The 16,908-nt window shown below is 47.3% G+C and overlaps 1 protein-coding gene across 9 annotated transcripts in view; it reads left to right on the top strand.

The window, feature by feature from the left end:
- The window catches only part of LOC112119842 (sorbin and SH3 domain-containing protein 1), an 84,467-nt gene that overhangs the window by 51,721 nt on the left and 15,838 nt on the right, over positions 1–16,908 (top strand). For 6 of the 9 annotated variants that reach the window (XM_026657773.1, XM_026657775.1, XM_026657779.1 and 3 more), the window contains 7 exons: positions 1,619–1,786; positions 3,370–3,416; positions 4,659–4,773; positions 4,863–4,988; positions 6,102–6,296; positions 8,020–8,772; positions 10,230–10,343. In XM_026657773.1, the coding sequence (XP_026513558.1) occupies positions 1,619–1,786; positions 3,370–3,416; positions 4,659–4,773; positions 4,863–4,988; positions 6,102–6,296; positions 8,020–8,772; positions 10,230–10,343 (1,518 nt within the window). The remainder of the gene's footprint in view (positions 1–1,618; positions 1,787–3,369; positions 3,417–4,658; positions 4,774–4,862; positions 4,989–6,101; positions 6,297–8,019; positions 8,773–10,229; positions 10,344–16,908) is intronic. The other 3 variants (XM_026657781.1, XM_026657780.1, XM_026657777.1) reach the window with 2 other exon arrangements.

Raw genomic sequence — 16,908 nt, 5'->3', positions numbered from 1 at the left:
GGAATCCAAGCCTTTTGTTCATAATAGCCAGGGGTTCATTAGAGCAAAATGACAATCAAAATGAATGATACGCTGCTGACGTAAGTTAATGAAGTGGCCTTAGATAAAAGTGTTCGCTACATTAATTTATTATTAATAATGATACCTGAGGCTAGGTGTCAGTCATGGAGGGTGAGTTTAGGTAGCATCTGCGACTTCAGCTGTGGGTGTCAGGGCTCCAGGCAGTCAGCCCCTGCAGGAGTGGGCTCCAGGTGGTTGGCTGTCAGCCCCGCACAGTGGGGCTGGGGCTCTGGGACTGTAGTTGGGATCCAGGGACTGGGTTCGTTATGTCCAAAGGTTCATAATAATGAAGGGCGATATAGTGAGGATGTACTGTGTTGTTATAATTCAGCAGGTGTGCTTTACAGGAGGGCAAAATGGTCTTTCTATAAGCTAAAATGGTGTCAGCGAAGTCTCTTCAGCCAAGTATTAATTAGTAAAGACAAGATTTTCAAAAGCCAGTAGTGATTTGGGGTATTCCCAATTTTGAGACATTTTAAACGGGTCTCATTTTCAGAAAGTGCTGAATATTCCATCTCTGAAAACCAGGCATCTTTACTATGTCTCTGTTTGGGCACCCAAAATTCACCAGCCCCTTGAAATTGTTGGCCAGTATATATACAAACTAACATCATAAGGGAACCACCCAATCTTTCCAAACACTGGCTAAATTCGATATTGAAGAAAGATACAAACTACTGGCACTCTGGGAGGTTACTAATTTTAATTAGCCACCTATCTGCTTCTCTGAAAAGCCAGTGACTTAACCTAGGAGATATTTTTTCATTGAAGAATCATGTTATCATTCTGAGTTTGAATAATTTTAACATCTTGCTTTGAAATATTTTTAAGCCCTCCTTTTAATTTCTGTGCAAATACATCTTTTGCTATCTCCTCCATTGTAAAATATATGAATAGCAACTATCTGAATTCATTGGCACTTAAGGCCCTTGGGTGAGTTAGCACAAAGCTTGGACCACACTCCTGCAGTCAGATCCAGGTGGATGGACACTCACACCCATGGAATGCAGGATCAAGGGCCTTCATTTCCACTAATCTGCTAAAGGATGGGGAAGCTGGAAATACTTTTGTTAGTGAGAATTACTTGTTTTACTAGATGATGTTTGTTGTGTGAGCCATAAGCAGCTAGGGAGAGATCTGCAAAGTCACAAAGGGCATTTAGCCACTCAACTTCCATTGATAGTCAATGGGAGTTAGGTGCCTAAATGACCATCTGGGCCTGATCTAAAGCTCATTGAAGTCAGTGAAAAGACTCCCCTTGACGTTCATTGGTTTTGGATCAGGTCCTTGGTATGCACAGTTGTTTCATTGTAAATGATCCCATTAAGAACTACCAATAATCTGCATTTAAATACACTGTAATACAATGTATTTTCTATGCCAAGCTAATCAACTGGGAACCATTGTGTTGTTGATAAAATTGATCTTGTATATTTCTCTAAAGCTGCTGCTATTTGCCGGCACCTCTGAAGTTCTTTATTAAAGTCACATTTGCTGGCAGTTTTCAAATGCCCTAAACTAGATGATTTACTGCCCATTTTATGCAATTTTATGGCAGAAACTTTTAGAGGACCAGAGACGACTTAAACGTGAGCAAGAAGAAGCTGATATTGCAGCTAGAAGGCACACAGGGGTTATTCCAACCCACCATCAGTTTATCACTAATGAGCGGTTTGGGGACCTCCTAAATGTAGACGATACAGCAAAGAGGAAATCTGGGTCAGAGGTCTGTTATAGTTACCTCAGTCTGCTGCTTGACCCAATGCAATATTCGCCTCTCACAATGTTGCGCTTTAGGCCGACATTAGCTCTCCAGAGAATGTTTAATTTTTTTCCCATTCTGGCTTCATTTAGAATTGCTTTGGCTCTTGTGCCTGGTAAATTAATTGATATCTCTATACCAAGCTGTATATGTTAAAGCATGCCTGCTGAGAATTGCTGGTGCACACCTGTGATGCATGTGTTTAAATATCAGCTACTTTTAGTGAATCAAAGGCATTTTACATCCCTTGCATCAGACTGCTACATTGTCTTCTTGTCTGTGCCTTATGCTTAGAAACTTCATGTCTTGTTGATCCTGGTCATGTGACTGTCCTGTATTTTTGTTAGAAATAGATTATGCTGTTCTCCTTCTTTTGAAAGATGCTCGGTACTGCTCTAGGAAAGGTTGGAAGAAGTCCCAGCATGTTTCCTAAACATTACATGATTTAGTCCTTCTAAAAGAGACAAAGGAGGAGATACTTTTCAAGTCCTCCCATGGCACTTTTCACAAGAGTTGGGGTGTTTAGGTGGCCAAATGCTACTTCCTGCCTTAAACCGTTGTGTATCATTGCTGTGTGCTGTTAAACAGCTGCTGTATTTCACCCCAGAGGTGGCTGCATTTCAGTGATGAGTGAGGTGGTTCCTGTGTGCAGGACTAACTTTTGCTCTCAGTTGCATGGGTGTAACTGAGGCCAGAAATGAACCCATTGTTTTTAAAGTGCTTTGGGATCTTTCAGAATGAAAGGTGCCATGTGAGTGCAAGATATTAGTTATTATGATTATTATATTACCAACAACTATAATTATTTTATTTCTAAAATTGCTAATTATTTTTATATTATAATTTTATTGCCATAGTGGCTTAAAAATTATCAAAATATTTTAGGACCATTTTAATCAGCCAACAAAATCACACCCTAAAAGCTGTTGATAGACGTGCTCTTAACACATCCTATTTATCTTTATATCTAACTTGAGACAGTTTTAGACACATGCTTATTTTTCTTCAATTCCTCCTGGCCTTTGTCTCTTTCCTAACAATTGAAACAGTGACCATAGTAGTACATGGGCCATGGTGCAGGTGGACAATAGATTTTCAGTGGGATGTGAGTGCCATGTGAGTATCACCCTATTGCTTTCTGCTGGCCCGCACATTTTTCCTGTATCCAAGGGGAATTTGATCCTAAATCCACAGACTCATTGTAGTTACTGGGGCAGTTGTCAGGTTCAGCAAGGTTTGACATGGTCACATGTTTAAACATTTACTGCTGTTAAACTCCCTGCTGTAGGGCTTTCCTTGCCATTGGTTACATTTATACCAGAAGGTGGCACATGGCCTATTGAGGGATAAGTTCTTCTCTCAGATCCATAGAGCGGATCTGGACTCTGGTGCAAGAAGCATGCAGCAGAATATCTGAACTAAGATCTGCTAGTTTCACCCCCAGATTTGTTCTAGTCTTTGAAATGGCTGGGAAGCATTTCCATAGCCTTTTCAGTAATGGGTTGAAAACATAATTGTTGTTTTAATTTGTTGTTTTCAATCTTTAGATGAGACTTGCTAGAGCCAAGTTTGACTTCAAAGCACAGACATTAAAGTGAGTATATCTGGATATGGTTGTTTCTATCTCTCCCTATCTGCTTTTTCTGCATATCATGCAACATTTAGGTTGTATAATAAGACTGATTAATGTTTCTGGAGTGTCTCTTGATCCAGTAATTCAAAGCAAATCTTTCAAGTCAGTAGAGTAGCTTTGTATACCCTGTGTATCTGCTCCCAGTATGTCTTTGAGGCAAATCCAGTTGCTTCACTGAAACAAACAAGTGTTTGTTCCTGCTAGCCCCTGCTGGAGGGTGAGCTGGATTCAACTCCGCTTCATCCATTGTAAGCGGAGTTGCCAGTTGTGTCCTGACTGCAGTATCTTTATTACTGGTGGTGTTTTAAGAGGCAGGAAGAACCCAGCTGGTTGCTTAGATCCCAGCCTGAGCTTGCAGAGAGAACAGTGTTTTTGACCTGCTCACTGTATACATTTGATGTTGATGTGGCCAAGAGAGAGAGGCGCTTGTGTCATCCATGTTAGGAGAGGACAGGGTGGGTTTTTGTCATTCGCTGTTGGCTGGCCCATAGAAGAGGTTTGATAGTCTGATACAGTTGGTCCTTTCGTTCAAGCTGTAAAGGTTCCTGCTTTTCTTGCTGAAGTTTCCAAGTTCAAATCCCACTGCTGGACTGGTCCAAGCAAAGTCCGTAACAGTTGCAAAGGCTGGCTGGCCATGGAGCGTCATGTATATGGTGCTTCTATTATCAGCAAATTAGCTTCCTCTTAAACTCTCTCAGAATGGTCCTGGCCCACTTATCTCCTTGCAAAGTGAACAAGTGTACAGGCGAAATGACCAACCCAAAGCAGGAAAGTGGGCACGGCCCTCTCTCCTCCCATCCTATCCAGCAGCAGCCAGTGGCTAGTACTTTTTAACACTTGCTTGCCTTTCCTTTCCCCTGCTTGTGAAAGGGAGCATGCTCAATAAGGTCTGGCCACACCTCCTTTGTGGAAAGCCACACCCACAATGCACCCAGACAGTGAGCAAACCCTTGGCATCTCATAGTAAGAACAACAGGGTAGCATCTAGATGAGAGGGTTGAGTGTGATTTATATGCTTCTTCCCAAACCCATCTTGCAGCAGTTGGGTTGATAGGGACCCCCTGGAAAGTGTGAGATACCCAGCAGGGATGGCACTTCGAATGTCCAGGGTGAATATACACAGCCTCTCTCTCCTGCAGTGAAATGCAGTGCTTTGTTTGCGGACAGTATGCAGTTCAGCTGTAACCAATATGTTGTTAACAGGGAGCTTCCTCTGCAAAAAGGAGACATCGTTTACATTTACAAGCAGATTGACCAGAACTGGTATGAAGGAGAACACCATGGCAGAGTTGGCATCTTCCCACGCTCCTACATAGAGGTACCTCTTTCCTTTTGAAATGCTCTCATTCCAGAGCCACCCGCTTGTGGGCTCCTGACGGGTCGTTGGACTTCATTTCTTTCTTTCAGCTACTTCCGCCTGCTGAAAAAGCCCAGCCCCAAAAGCTGGCCCCGATGCAAGTTTTAGAGTATGGAGATGCTGTGGCTAAATTTAACTTTAACGGGGATACTCGAGTGGAAATGTCATTCAGAAAGGTAGGACCCTCACTGGCGTGACAGGTGAAAGCATTCATCAAAACAAACCAGATGGTGCATCATTTCAAAGGAGATGATCCACTAAAATTGGCAACCATTTTGTGCATGTTAGAATAATCTAATTATCTTAATCTAATCCTTGGGGGTTTTATTCAGCACCCATTGCCGTAGTATATTGTGATGAGTGTTTTGCAGGGAGACTATCTATATCCAAGAAAGCAGACACGTGCTGTATTCCCACTCCAGAGAGACTAGCATGGGTGCAGTGCTGGTGCTATGATTCTGCATGCTAAATTAGGCCTTTAGTGACATCTGCACAGTCTCATTACCATCACTTGGGTTGCATGGGTGTAAAATGAGGTGCAGAATGTGACTCTGCACTGGAACATCAACTTTCTGTTGATGAATTACTGACTAGCTTGTTCTCCCATAGCATTGCTGAGCCAAACCAGCTCACAAGAGTGAATAGAAGTGAACACATATCTGTGTTACTGTAGTGCCCACGTAAGGCAATGAATGTAGACAGGGAGTAAGAAGGTGCCATTTTCAGTCACTTTTCAGAGCAGAACTAAACGCATTTATTAAAGTACCTTAAACAGCAAAATTTCTCCATCTCAAAGGTGGCAGATGATTGCATGTGTGTTGATATTAAAATTCCATGTTCTCTATTTTCTTTTTCATTTTACTCAAGGTTGGAGCTTGCAGTTTATAATCAGGATTCAAAAGTCTTTCTTGTGTGTTTTGTCAGCAGAACAGAAGGGGAGAGGATTGGGGACAGGGCTTAGGGACTCTGCTATGGGATTCACATAATGAGATCAGAACCTTAGCTTTCATATAAAAAAATGTTTCTTACATTCTGGATGCAAAGAAACTCTGTGAAATGTGACCCAAGAGTGACTGCTGCCTGCCTGAGTCTGCAGAAGCCTGAGCTAGCTTCAGGAGGGATGAACCTCCATAGTCAGCTCAACTCAGAAACATGCTGCCATGTCAAGAAGGGTGGGGCCACATGCCACAGATGACTTGAATTCAGCTGGGGCGAGGGCTGTCATCTCCTGTGCTGCAAGTTTACACACTGGGTTAGCATCAGTGCTGTGTGATGGTTCTCTCCTGCAGGGCGAAAGGATCACGGTGATTCGGCGAGTTGATGAGAACTGGTACGAAGGGAAAATCTCTGGTACCAACCGCCAAGGCATCTTCCCTGTCACTTACGTGGACGTGCTCAAGCGGCCACTAGTGAAGAATGCTGTTGATTACCCTGAGCTGCTGATGTCTCACTCCCCTAATCGCAGTACAACGGCTTCCCCGCAGGTACCCAGGCTAGATGTAGCCAGTTACTAGACCTTACAGAACAGTAGGACACAGTCATTTGTGTGCAGGAAGAAATCCCCAGCCAAGGTTAGGGTGTACTGTACAGCAGCACCATCCGTCCTGTCCAGTTTGCTCCCATTGTACCGACCCAGGGAGAGCTGAGCTGAAGAGGTTACACTTCACTTACCAGAAAGACTGGGTGGCTGGGAGGACTGGGGACAGGACAAAAAGCATTTCATCTCTGATCACAGATTGAACCTTGGCTAGGTTGGCAAGGATGGCAAGTTGAGTGAATTTCAGTGCCTTTGCAGGGTTAAGTTAGTGATTTTGGTCCAGTTTGATGAGACCGGTGCCTACACAAGTCAAACTATCACTGCGATGGGCATCCTGTTTGATTAAAAGGGCATTGAGACAAAGGGGTCAGCGGCAGTCCTTCCATCCATTTCAGTGGGATTTAGATCAGGGCCTAAATTATTCCTCCATGTAGCAACTCCAGCTTAGGGCTGAGACAGCTGGGCAGGACAGTGTGTCAGAGGCCTGAGTTACCATTGATCATGCTGTACACGGTCAGTAGCAAAATGGAAGGCTTGAGTCTCTAGGGCCTGCCAGTCTGGCCCCATTAGGAGCGCGAAACTGCCTTTAAAATAGGTGTAAAATCCAATTGAAGCCAAAAAACGGTGAATTAAATCCACCACAGAGACAGTGGTGGTTTGGGATTGCAGTTTGTCCTGTTTGTAGTGGCAATCTCAGATCCAGGACTGACTGTGGGGCTCTATAGCCTTTGATACACTTCACCCTGTGCCTGCAAACATTTTTGCTTTAAAGTTGAGGACATACATGAGGTATGTGCAGGCGCGGGTGAGGGAGGGAAGGAAAGGTTTTAGCTGGTTCTGTTCAACATACACAACAAGACCCTTCAGTGAGTAATGCTGGGGGAGGAGAGTAAGGAAGTCGGGGCATGCACAGAGATTAGGGAAGGATTGGAAATTTCAGGGCCACAGTCAGTGTCTCTGTCCTTGTCTTCCTTTAGCAGTCTTATTAGCAGGTATTTCTGTTCCTGGCCATTGAGCGAAGAGGAGACCGTGCTTGCTTTCTTGGGGTTCCCTGAAAAAGTGAATCTCAACTTAGCTTCAGTGTGTGTGGGCCTGGCACATCCTACGTTGCCATGGCATGCCTGCTGCCACCTTGCTGCCAGCTTTTCCCTTGGTTTGGAAGCCTGTACGCACCCTTTCTTTGTTTTTTCAGCAGTTTTGTTAATTCTCTCAGTAAAAGCAGTTGTTTTCTTCCTTTCATTCTTGTTTCCTGCAAAGCATGGCTGGTGCGCACATATGATCGGGGAAAGCTCTAGGCCTGTCATGCCCAAGAGCCCTGCACCCCTAGACAAGGGCAGAGTTCAACCCATCTTTGTTGCAGCTTCATAAACCTAGAACTTGCTTTAAAATCAAAGAGCCAACTCCCGGGATGCTCCCTGCCTTGTAGCAGTGCTGGCTCCTTCAGCAGCCCCATGGCTCCAGTCACTGAGAGGCAAGGTACTACTCAGTGTGAGTAAGGGTTCGCAGTCTGCATGAAGCCCCCAGCAAGAGTTTATCCTCCATGCTATGTCACCTGCTTTCCTGCACTCACTCTTCATTTCCCCACTGCCTTCACTTGTGTTTGAGAATTTTGTACTTTTCCTTGTCATTTGTCTTATTTCTATCTTTTTTTCCTTTTCTTTCCTTTTAAGTCTCCTGGCTCTGAGCTGCTCCATACACCAATTCCTCCACCTTTGCCTTTCCCACGCCATGCCCTGTCTCCAGAGGTGCAGGCGATCACGGCCGAGTGGATTTCCCTGACTGTGGGAGTGTCTCCTAGCAGTACTCCTGTCATAACCCCTCCATTGCCTCCTCTCCCCGAAGGCTGTCTCTGTCCCATCGACTATCTCACGCCCTCAGCTGCAGCCAGCCCCTCCCCCTCTGTTAGCCTTCACCATTCTAACCTTTCGGGCTCCTCCACGCCACGGTCCATTATATCGCCACTGCCATCTTTCCCCTCCAGGCCACTGTCCTCTGCTCACACTTTCAGTCACACCACTCCGCAAAGCGAAGAAAAGTTTGTTGGCTGCCCTTCCCCCAACCTGAGCAGCTGTCAGACCCCTCACTCAGTTGTTGGGAGACCCGAGAACTTCCTCTCCGAGCTCAGTGATGTCATTGGCAACCAAACCAAGGTCCAAAATAATAGAGAAGGCAGCAGAAACAGTGAGAGAGAGAGTTGGAAGGAGACAGACAAAGGCTTTAATCCCATGCCCGAAATCTCTGTGGAGGGTTGCTTGAAAACATTAAATCTAGACAAGAATATGAGCCCAGAAAAGAGACCCTTTGCTTCCTTTGGGGAAAGCCAATTATGTCAGGAGCTAATCACTACTGGGCAGGGAAATAATGCTGAGAAAAGAGGCACAAGGAAAGGTGAACTGAGAGAGATTCGAAGCGGAGCAAACAAGGTACTACTCCTGCATGTGTATGCTATTCTGAAACCCTACGCTTACTTGTGTGTTCAAATCCTTATTGCTCAGCGGGCCACACAGAGCCAGTAGCTGTTGTCTATCCCTTTATGGACTATAGCTAGCTAGTGGCTGTTAGCAATACTGTCTCCTGCGTGCAAGGGGCTAAAATGGCCTAGAAGTGGATTCAGCAAGGCTGTAGAAAGAGAGAGTTAGTTGAGAATAGGCATGAAAGTAGGAATTGCCTTGACAAATATTCCAAAGCCTCGTCTAGTCTGCTATCCTGGCCCAATCAGTGGTCATTACTAGATGTGTCAGAGGAAGGCATATTGCAGCCTCCATGCAATTCACCTTCCTGTACAAAAACAATGGACTACAGGGAATTCCTTCCTCACCCTAGCTGGTGATCAGTTTATGCCCTGAAGTATAAATTTCATCCTAGCTAGAGAGAGCACCTATGCTGTTCTCATTCATAAAAATGAAGGCAGGTGAACCTAATGGAGCCTGAGGTGGTGTGAACCTCGAACCCGGGTCTGTGTATTCGCATAGCCAGCTAGTTAAAGTGCAGGAGTCATTTTTTCTTGTAATACACTCAGTGGGCCTGATTCTCATTTACCCTTTATGTAAATGTCACTAACACCCACTGTAAGACCCCTTTACACTGCCAGAGTGGGGTAAAAGGACCTTAGTTTAAATAAGAATTAAAGCCAGTAGTGTTTTCTCCCAAGAGTGAGTCAGTTATTTAAAATTATATATACACTTCTTGCTGAAGAGCAAGCTGTGCTCTGTGAAAAGAATAGAGGAATCTTAGGGGAGCTCTCAGCTAGCAGGAGGTGGCATAGTTGGCTTCAACACCCCCCCAACATCCCCCCACTGTGCCAAGTCTCGACTGATTTATGGTCCCTTGGAGACCATAACCAGCTGGAGTAAGTTACAGTAGCTCCCTAGGTTGTTCTTGCTTACACCCAGGCTGTGGCTTTGGCAGCTTCAGAATCAGATGCCTGGAACTGGCTCCTTTCCCCTTTGCTGTATCAAGATGATCTTGATGCAACATAAAATCTGGGCCAGAATTAAACAAGGGAGGGAAAAATGCCTTCTGAGATTGTGTTCCATGCTACCAAATTATATTTTTTTAATATGAAATTAACCAGGGTCTTCACCAAAATTGTATCTTAAGCTTTACAAAAGGATATAGTTTATCATCGTTATGTATTGCCAGCAGCCATTACCTAAGCTTAACATTCCGCACATTTTAAAATGCAATCGAGTTGTAAGCAAAGAAGGATAAGCTAGGAAGGTGTGTTGTCTCTTGCATGGAGTTACGTTTGCACCAAATGTGTGCACCAAATTTAAGTGTGTGTGTATATATAAAGGATGCTCTTATCACAAAAGACGATAACAGTGATTCTGATAAGAAATCATGCATTTAGCTGACCAACTTTTCTTTCCTTTAAAAGACTGCAGACACTTCATTCTCTTCATCTGCTCTTCTCTCTTCCTCTGCACTTTCTTCCTCTGCTGTCACAATACAACCACCTCCTAGACTTACATGCAGGGTCAGAATGCCCCAGGTAACCATTGTTGCTGATAATTATTCTATGGCTTGGAGCTGTTTCCATGCTATTATCATTAGTTTGTTATGTGGTTGCTTGTCCATATGTTGATTTCACAGGTGAAGTACCTCTGCTGACTTTAATATGGTGAGCCTGTTAAAGGGTCATTTAAAGTTAGTTCCAGATGCCGTGGAAATGATGGATTAAGCGGCGTGGGTGAAATCTTCAGTGGCTGTATGTCAGTGTAGCTTTGTTGAAGTCAATGGAACTAAGATGACTTACACCAGATGAGGATCTGGCCCTAAATTCCTCCGAAGTGTTAGCTTAAGACATATTTGATCCTGTCAGATCCTGAGTGCCTGTAGCTATTTAAATTAAATTTATGGAGATATCCTATCTCCGAGAACTGGAAGGGACCTTGAAAGGTCATCAAGTCCAGCCCCCTGCCTTCACTAGCAGGACCAAGTACTGATTTTTGCCTCAGATCCCTAAGTGGCCTCCTCAAGGATTGAACTCACAACCCTGGGTTTAGCAGGCCAATGCTCAAACCACTGAGCTATCCCTCCCCTATGGTGAACTTCAGTTGGAATTGCTGTGGTCAGTCCCTGGAGGGATCAGTAGCCTAATTAGTAAGAGCAGTGGTGGTTTACCGCATGGGCCAACGGGGCCCTTGCCCAGGAACCCCAGCCAATTTATGGGCCCCCTCAGGAGTGCCGGAACTCTGGCCCTGCCCCCGGCTCCTCCTCTCCCCCCTGAGGCTCCACCCCTGGCCAGTTGTGGTAGATAGGGTGCCCAAATTCCCCCCTCCTATACTCCCCCACATGGAGCCCTCTTCCCCTGCTCCCCCCTACTGAGTCTCCTCCCCTCGCCCCAGACTTCCTCCCATCCCCCGGGCTCTCCCCATTGTTCTCCTGGAGACTTGGGTCTCAGATTCCCCCCGCAGGTCCCCAGACCCCAAACTTGCTACCCTGGGTTTGCTGGAAGCTGTGATCTCCATCAGCAACCACAGTCTGCCTCTTTGTGGCAGTGCTCAGCCATGCCCTGGCACTGGCACCTCATCTGGGCACAAGGTGCTCATGCAGGGGATGAGGACAAGCAGCATCTGGGCTGGGAGGAGCCTTTGCAAGGGCTTTCCTTGCTTCTTCCCTGCTCGGTATTCTCTGTCAGGGGCTGAAGCTCCCTCCCGGTGCCCCCGCTGAGCAGGACCTTGCAGCTCCCCATGACAGCACCGGCAAACGGTGACTCACTGCACAGCTCTGTTCTGGTGTGTGTCTGTCAAACCCACCTCACAGCGTCATGTACTCACTCATCGTCTCAGTGACACAAATGCCTCAAACTCCCCAGGAGCTGGGAGTCATGCTAAGGTTTTCCCAGCCTCGTAGCATCACCAGCAGGAATGATTCGATAGGCCACATCCTGACCTCTGTGTAGTCTCCACCCCAACTGTCCTGTCACCTTCAGGTCACACCCTCAGGTGACCCATATGCAGCCACATCTCCCTGTTCCCTATCACCTTCGGGTCCTGCCCCCAGGTGAGCCCCACACAGTCCTAACCCCATTGCCTTCATTAGATTGCCCATGTGTAACCAAAAGCACTTGGCCTGCTGGTGATGTGTGAGCCGGACTAGCTTCTGGTTCCCTCTCCCATCACTGGGCTGAGTCTATGGGGCTCACAGGAGGCTTTGTTTTCCTGCGAGGCAGCAGCTCTGACTGTTACCTGTGAGGGGCATTCTGTGCAGCGCAAAGGGGCTGTTCTGCTAGAGGTACTTCTTGCTGCTAACTGCAACTGGTAATGGAGCTGACATCTGTCCCCTCCTTTCTGCGATGCCAGGCTTTTGGGACCATGGCCCCGGTAGCTCCATATTCCCTCTCAGCAGCTCTACATGGAGGTTTGTTTTAGTGTGAGGAGCCCCTCGGGTTTCAGCATTTCCCGACTCTGGGAGTGCTTTTGTAGGGCTGGGAGATTGACTCCTGGGTGGGGGAGTTGTCTAGCTTGCTAGCTTAGGGGTTTGTCCTGCTGTCCATCACTGCGGTATCTGAGCACCTTCCACATACGCTCAATAGCAATAAGGAAGTCCCTGGTGACAGGCAGCCTAAGTAGGGAGTTAGATAACAGGCAGGCCCCCCTGGCACCCTCACAGGTGGGGACATCAAAGCAGGCATTCTGTAACTGATCAGTGGACTCCCTATGCCTCATGAACCCATCCTGGGCCCTGCATAGCAGCAAAGAGATGGGGAGTACACACCCTGAGGGACTGGCCCACGGTTTGAGAGGGCTGAAGATATAGGAACTAATGATGTTGGTTAAGGGACCCTAGTGAAGAGAGTCTGTACAGAAGAGGAAAATAAATAAAACACTCTAAAAATAATGGGCAGCAAGCCCAGGGTCACTTGTTCCTGGGGTGGGGCCTTGAGGGAGTCCAGGGGATCTGGTTTGATGGGGAACTGTAACAAAGCTATTTTTAAAAACATACCTGATTTGGGACCCACCTGTTAGGCTCGGTAACTACAAGAGTCCCTCTCACTACCCTCCTAGCATCCATCACATTCACTTGTGTTGGCTTTTAAGAATGTTTGGAGCTCTTTGGAGTAGGGGCCATTGTTTATTCTGTGTTTGTGATGTCTGTGTCGTCTCATGACATGAAGCCTTGATCTTGATTTAAGCAAGGGAAACACAGCATTAAACCCCTCCAGAGCCAGAGAAGGAGAGATGCTGAGATTGTGGATCACTTAAGAGCTGCCCAGGGAGCCCGGGTCACTGTGGCATAGGCGCCGACTCCATGAGTGCTCCAGCTGGAGGGAAAAAAATTAGTGGGTGCTTTGCAACCACCACCAGCCAGCCCCCACTCCCTCCCAGTGCCTCCCACCCGCAGCAATCAGCTGTTCCGCAGCATGCAGGAGGCGCTATGGGGAGAGGGAGGAGCGGGGACGGGGAGCACTTGGGAAGGGGGTGGAACTGGGGGGGAAGAAGCGGGGCGGCGGTGGAGCAGGGGCAGGAAGAGGCGGGGGTGGGGGCTTGGGGGAAGAGGGTGGGGCCTGGGGTGGAGCACCCCCAGAGGCTGGAAGAAGCTGGCGCCTGTGCGCTGTGGGGAGCCCCAGACCCTCTACCTGCCCTGGGCAGGGGGCCAGCCTGCCCAAGAGTAACCCCAGTCCATGTCCCTGCTCCCCAGGGTGCGCCACCCAGGGTAGGTGGCCCGGGCTCCCTGGGAAGCTATTACTAAGTCTGGCTCCCACTTCCGGCCTGGCCAGGGCCTTGGGGGGGAAGAGGAGGAGCAGGGGGTGGGGCCATGTGGCTCAGTGTGGGGGGCTAAAATGTTCTGTGTGCCCAGGACCCCAGTAAATTTTAATCCGTGTCTAAGTAAGAGGGATGTAATGTATCAAGAAGATGGTTTTGCAGAGGTTGTTTTTTATTTGCTTCCAAAAGTTACTAACCACCTTTTTCTGGTATGGGCCAGTAAAGATGGGCTCAGGCTGCAGCGTTCAAATCTGGAATGGGAACACCTAAAGGTGTTAGGACCTGTTAGGACCTGGAGTTCTGGCTCAGCACATTGGGAAGGTAGGGGGCCCTTGTAAATTTCAGGATCAGATTTCAAGTGGCCCAAAGTTAGGGGCATGGGGTTTGTACATGTTTGCATCCAGAGTTTTGGATCTGACTCACCTCTGTAGGACAGTGGGTGGCTAATTCTGTGATTATTGGCTTGATTGCTTTGTGTTGAGGGGAGAGTGTTTCTGGCATAGCTGCTAATGTCCAGCCTGGTGTTTCAGCTGGTTCTGTGGAACCCACTAACACCCAAATTCCCTACAAACACTACCAAAGGAGCCAGTGTTAATACTGTTGTAACATAAACAGTGTCAGCACTGAACAGCTGATACCCCCTCCTCTCTATTCCCCCGAAAGGAGTAAGAGGTATTCTAGTCTGTTTACACATCAGTATACTTCCAGCTCAGTTCCACTGGCTGGCAATATATGAAGGAGAAAGCACACACTTTGCAAAGGCTAGTGTGGGGTGCTGGTTGTTTTCACCAGTCAAGTGTGCAAATTTGATCCGGAATTCGTGGATGGAGGATGAATCTGGACCCCTGTTGCCATTTTTAGTCATTTCCCTGATCATCAGCTGCTCTCTCAGGGTGAAGTATGGAGTTAAGCCTGCAATTTGCCCTTCGCTCACCTCTGTCCCCATTTCCCCTGGGGACAAGGGCTTTGAATGGGCAAATGTTCATTGAACAGCCACCTTCCCAGTCCCATGCCCCAGAATTTACCATTTGGTTGAGATTTCAAGTACCTGACCCCAAGGGTGGGTTTGTTTCTAGTTCAGATTTTAAAAAATCAAAATTTGCAATTTACTTGTGGATTTGTTTTCTCCTAGCATTTAATTCACTCATCCCTACTGGGAGCTGTGTGTGAGTGCAGGGCTGTCCCTAGGGGGGTGCGGGACCTGGGACATTAGAAACTCAGCGCCTATCTGCTGAGGGGTGCTCCCCCTGGCTCCGCCCAAGCCCTGCCCCCACTGCACCCCTTCCCCCAAGGTCCCAGCCCCACCCTGCTTCTTCCCTCCTCACCTCTTCTTCCCCTCCCAGTTCTGCCCTGTCCCCCGAGCGCGCTGCACCCTTGCTCCTCCCCCGCAGCACCTCCTGATGCTGAGAAACAGTTGATCCTTGGTAGGCGCTGGGAAGGAGGGGGAGGCGCTGATTGGCGGGACCTGCCAGTGGGCAGGAGGCGCTGGGGGAAGGGGGGTGGTTCTGGTAGGGGGGCTCCTCCCCGCTCGCCTCCCCCGCCCCCGCTTGCCTCCCCATTCGCCTCCTCACTCTGCTCGCCTGCTCACCTTCCGCTTCACCTCCCCACCTGTGGGCCCCCACAAAGCGCGGGGTCTGGGACGGGTGCCCCAATTCACCATACCCAAGGGACAGCTGTGTGTGTGTGTGTGTGTGTGTTTGCACATTAGTATGCGAGAGAAAGAGAGAGAACAGGACGTGATCACAAAATGATAATCTTAAAGATGCACTTTTAGACTAAACGCTGAACTGATGCTGTTTTATTCATGATTTTGTGCCCTGCTGATAATATGACTTTGATGTCCTTTTCGGGGGCTTATCAGGCCAACATTTTTATTCCATATGCCATGACAACTACAGCATTGTGAGGATCAAGTTAAAATTATGCATTAAATTATGAGAGGCCTCAACCTGCCCTCTGAGTTTGTAGGCAGTTATTTAGGGTGCAGTTAGCACATTTGTATGTACAAATAGATATCCCATAGATATCCCTGAATGGCTTGTGGAGACACTGTTTGCATGAGCAGAATTGTAGGCACCAACTCATGGGCCAGTTTCCAAATCTGGCCTTCTATTATTTTTAACTTAATGCTAAAAGCACTAAGTCTTGTCCACGTGGGGAAATATTCCAGCGTTCCTATGCTGGTATAATTATAAAAGTGACATAAGCAAAACTGAAAAAAGACCACTGTTGTTCTTGATCAGTGTCCACAAGTGGGAGTTACACCAATAGTAATGATGGTATATTTCCTCATATAGACAAGCTCTTAGCAGAAGTTAAACTGAGCTACAGAATTCAGATCCAGGTTTGGACCTCAGTTTCGACACTGCTCATCCTCAGTGTTTGTGGGTGTTTTTCAGTTTGCAATCCCAATTGAGCTCATTCTAGAGAGCAGCTCTAATTGTGAAATTCAAAGCCAAGTTTTGTTCCAGATATCAGACCCTCTCACACGTGGGGCTGTTTGGACTGGGGTTCTGATTCACTCCTATCTCTAGTACTAACTCAATACATTAAAATGGGCCAAATTCTACATAAAATTACAATCCCCTGCGTGTGTGTGTTTCCCTCGGTGTGCCGCCCCAGCCCTGCGCAGTACTGTTTATTCATGTTATAGGTTACCCTTATTGCACATCCATACTTTATTACGCTATGTGGGGATTTGCAGGGAGGGGCTAAGGGGGTTCCCTAGCTGGTGCATGTTAGATCGTGATTCCTACAGAGGACAGCTCGCTTACTTATCAGATCAGCGGTCTTGGGTCACCAGTGTGTTGCTGGTGGTGGTCAGGAGGTCATCTAGTCCAACCCCCTGCTCAAAGCAGGAGCAACCCCAACTAAATCATCCCAGCCAGGGCTTTGTCAAGCCAGGCCTTAAAAACCTCTAAGGATGGAGATTCCACCACCTCCCTAGGTAACCCATTCCAGTGCTTCCCCGCCCTCCTAGTGAAATAGTGTTTCCTAATATCCAGTCTAGACCTCCCCCACTTCAACGTGAGACCATTGCTCCTTGCTCTGTCATCTGCCACCACTGAGAACAGCCTAGCTCCATCCTCTTTGGAACCCCCCTTCAGGTAGTTGAAGGCTGCTATCAAATCCCCCCTCACTCTTCTCTTCTGCAGACTAAATAAACCCAGTTCCCTCAGCCTCTCTTCATAAGTCATGTGCCCCAGCCCCCTAATCTTTTCATTGCCCTCCGCTGCACTCTCTCCAGTTTGTCCACATCCTTTCTGTAGTGGGGGACCCAAAACTGGACAAAATACTCCAGATGCAGCCTCATCAGTGCTGAATAGAGGGGAATAATCACTTCCCTCG

Source organism: Terrapene carolina, unplaced genomic scaffold, assembly GCF_002925995.2.
Source record: "Terrapene carolina triunguis isolate 2854851 unplaced genomic scaffold, T_m_triunguis-2.0 Scaffold310, whole genome shotgun sequence".
NCBI lineage: Eukaryota > Metazoa > Chordata > Testudines > Emydidae > Terrapene > Terrapene triunguis.
This window is presented reverse-complemented; position numbering and strand designations above follow the sequence as displayed.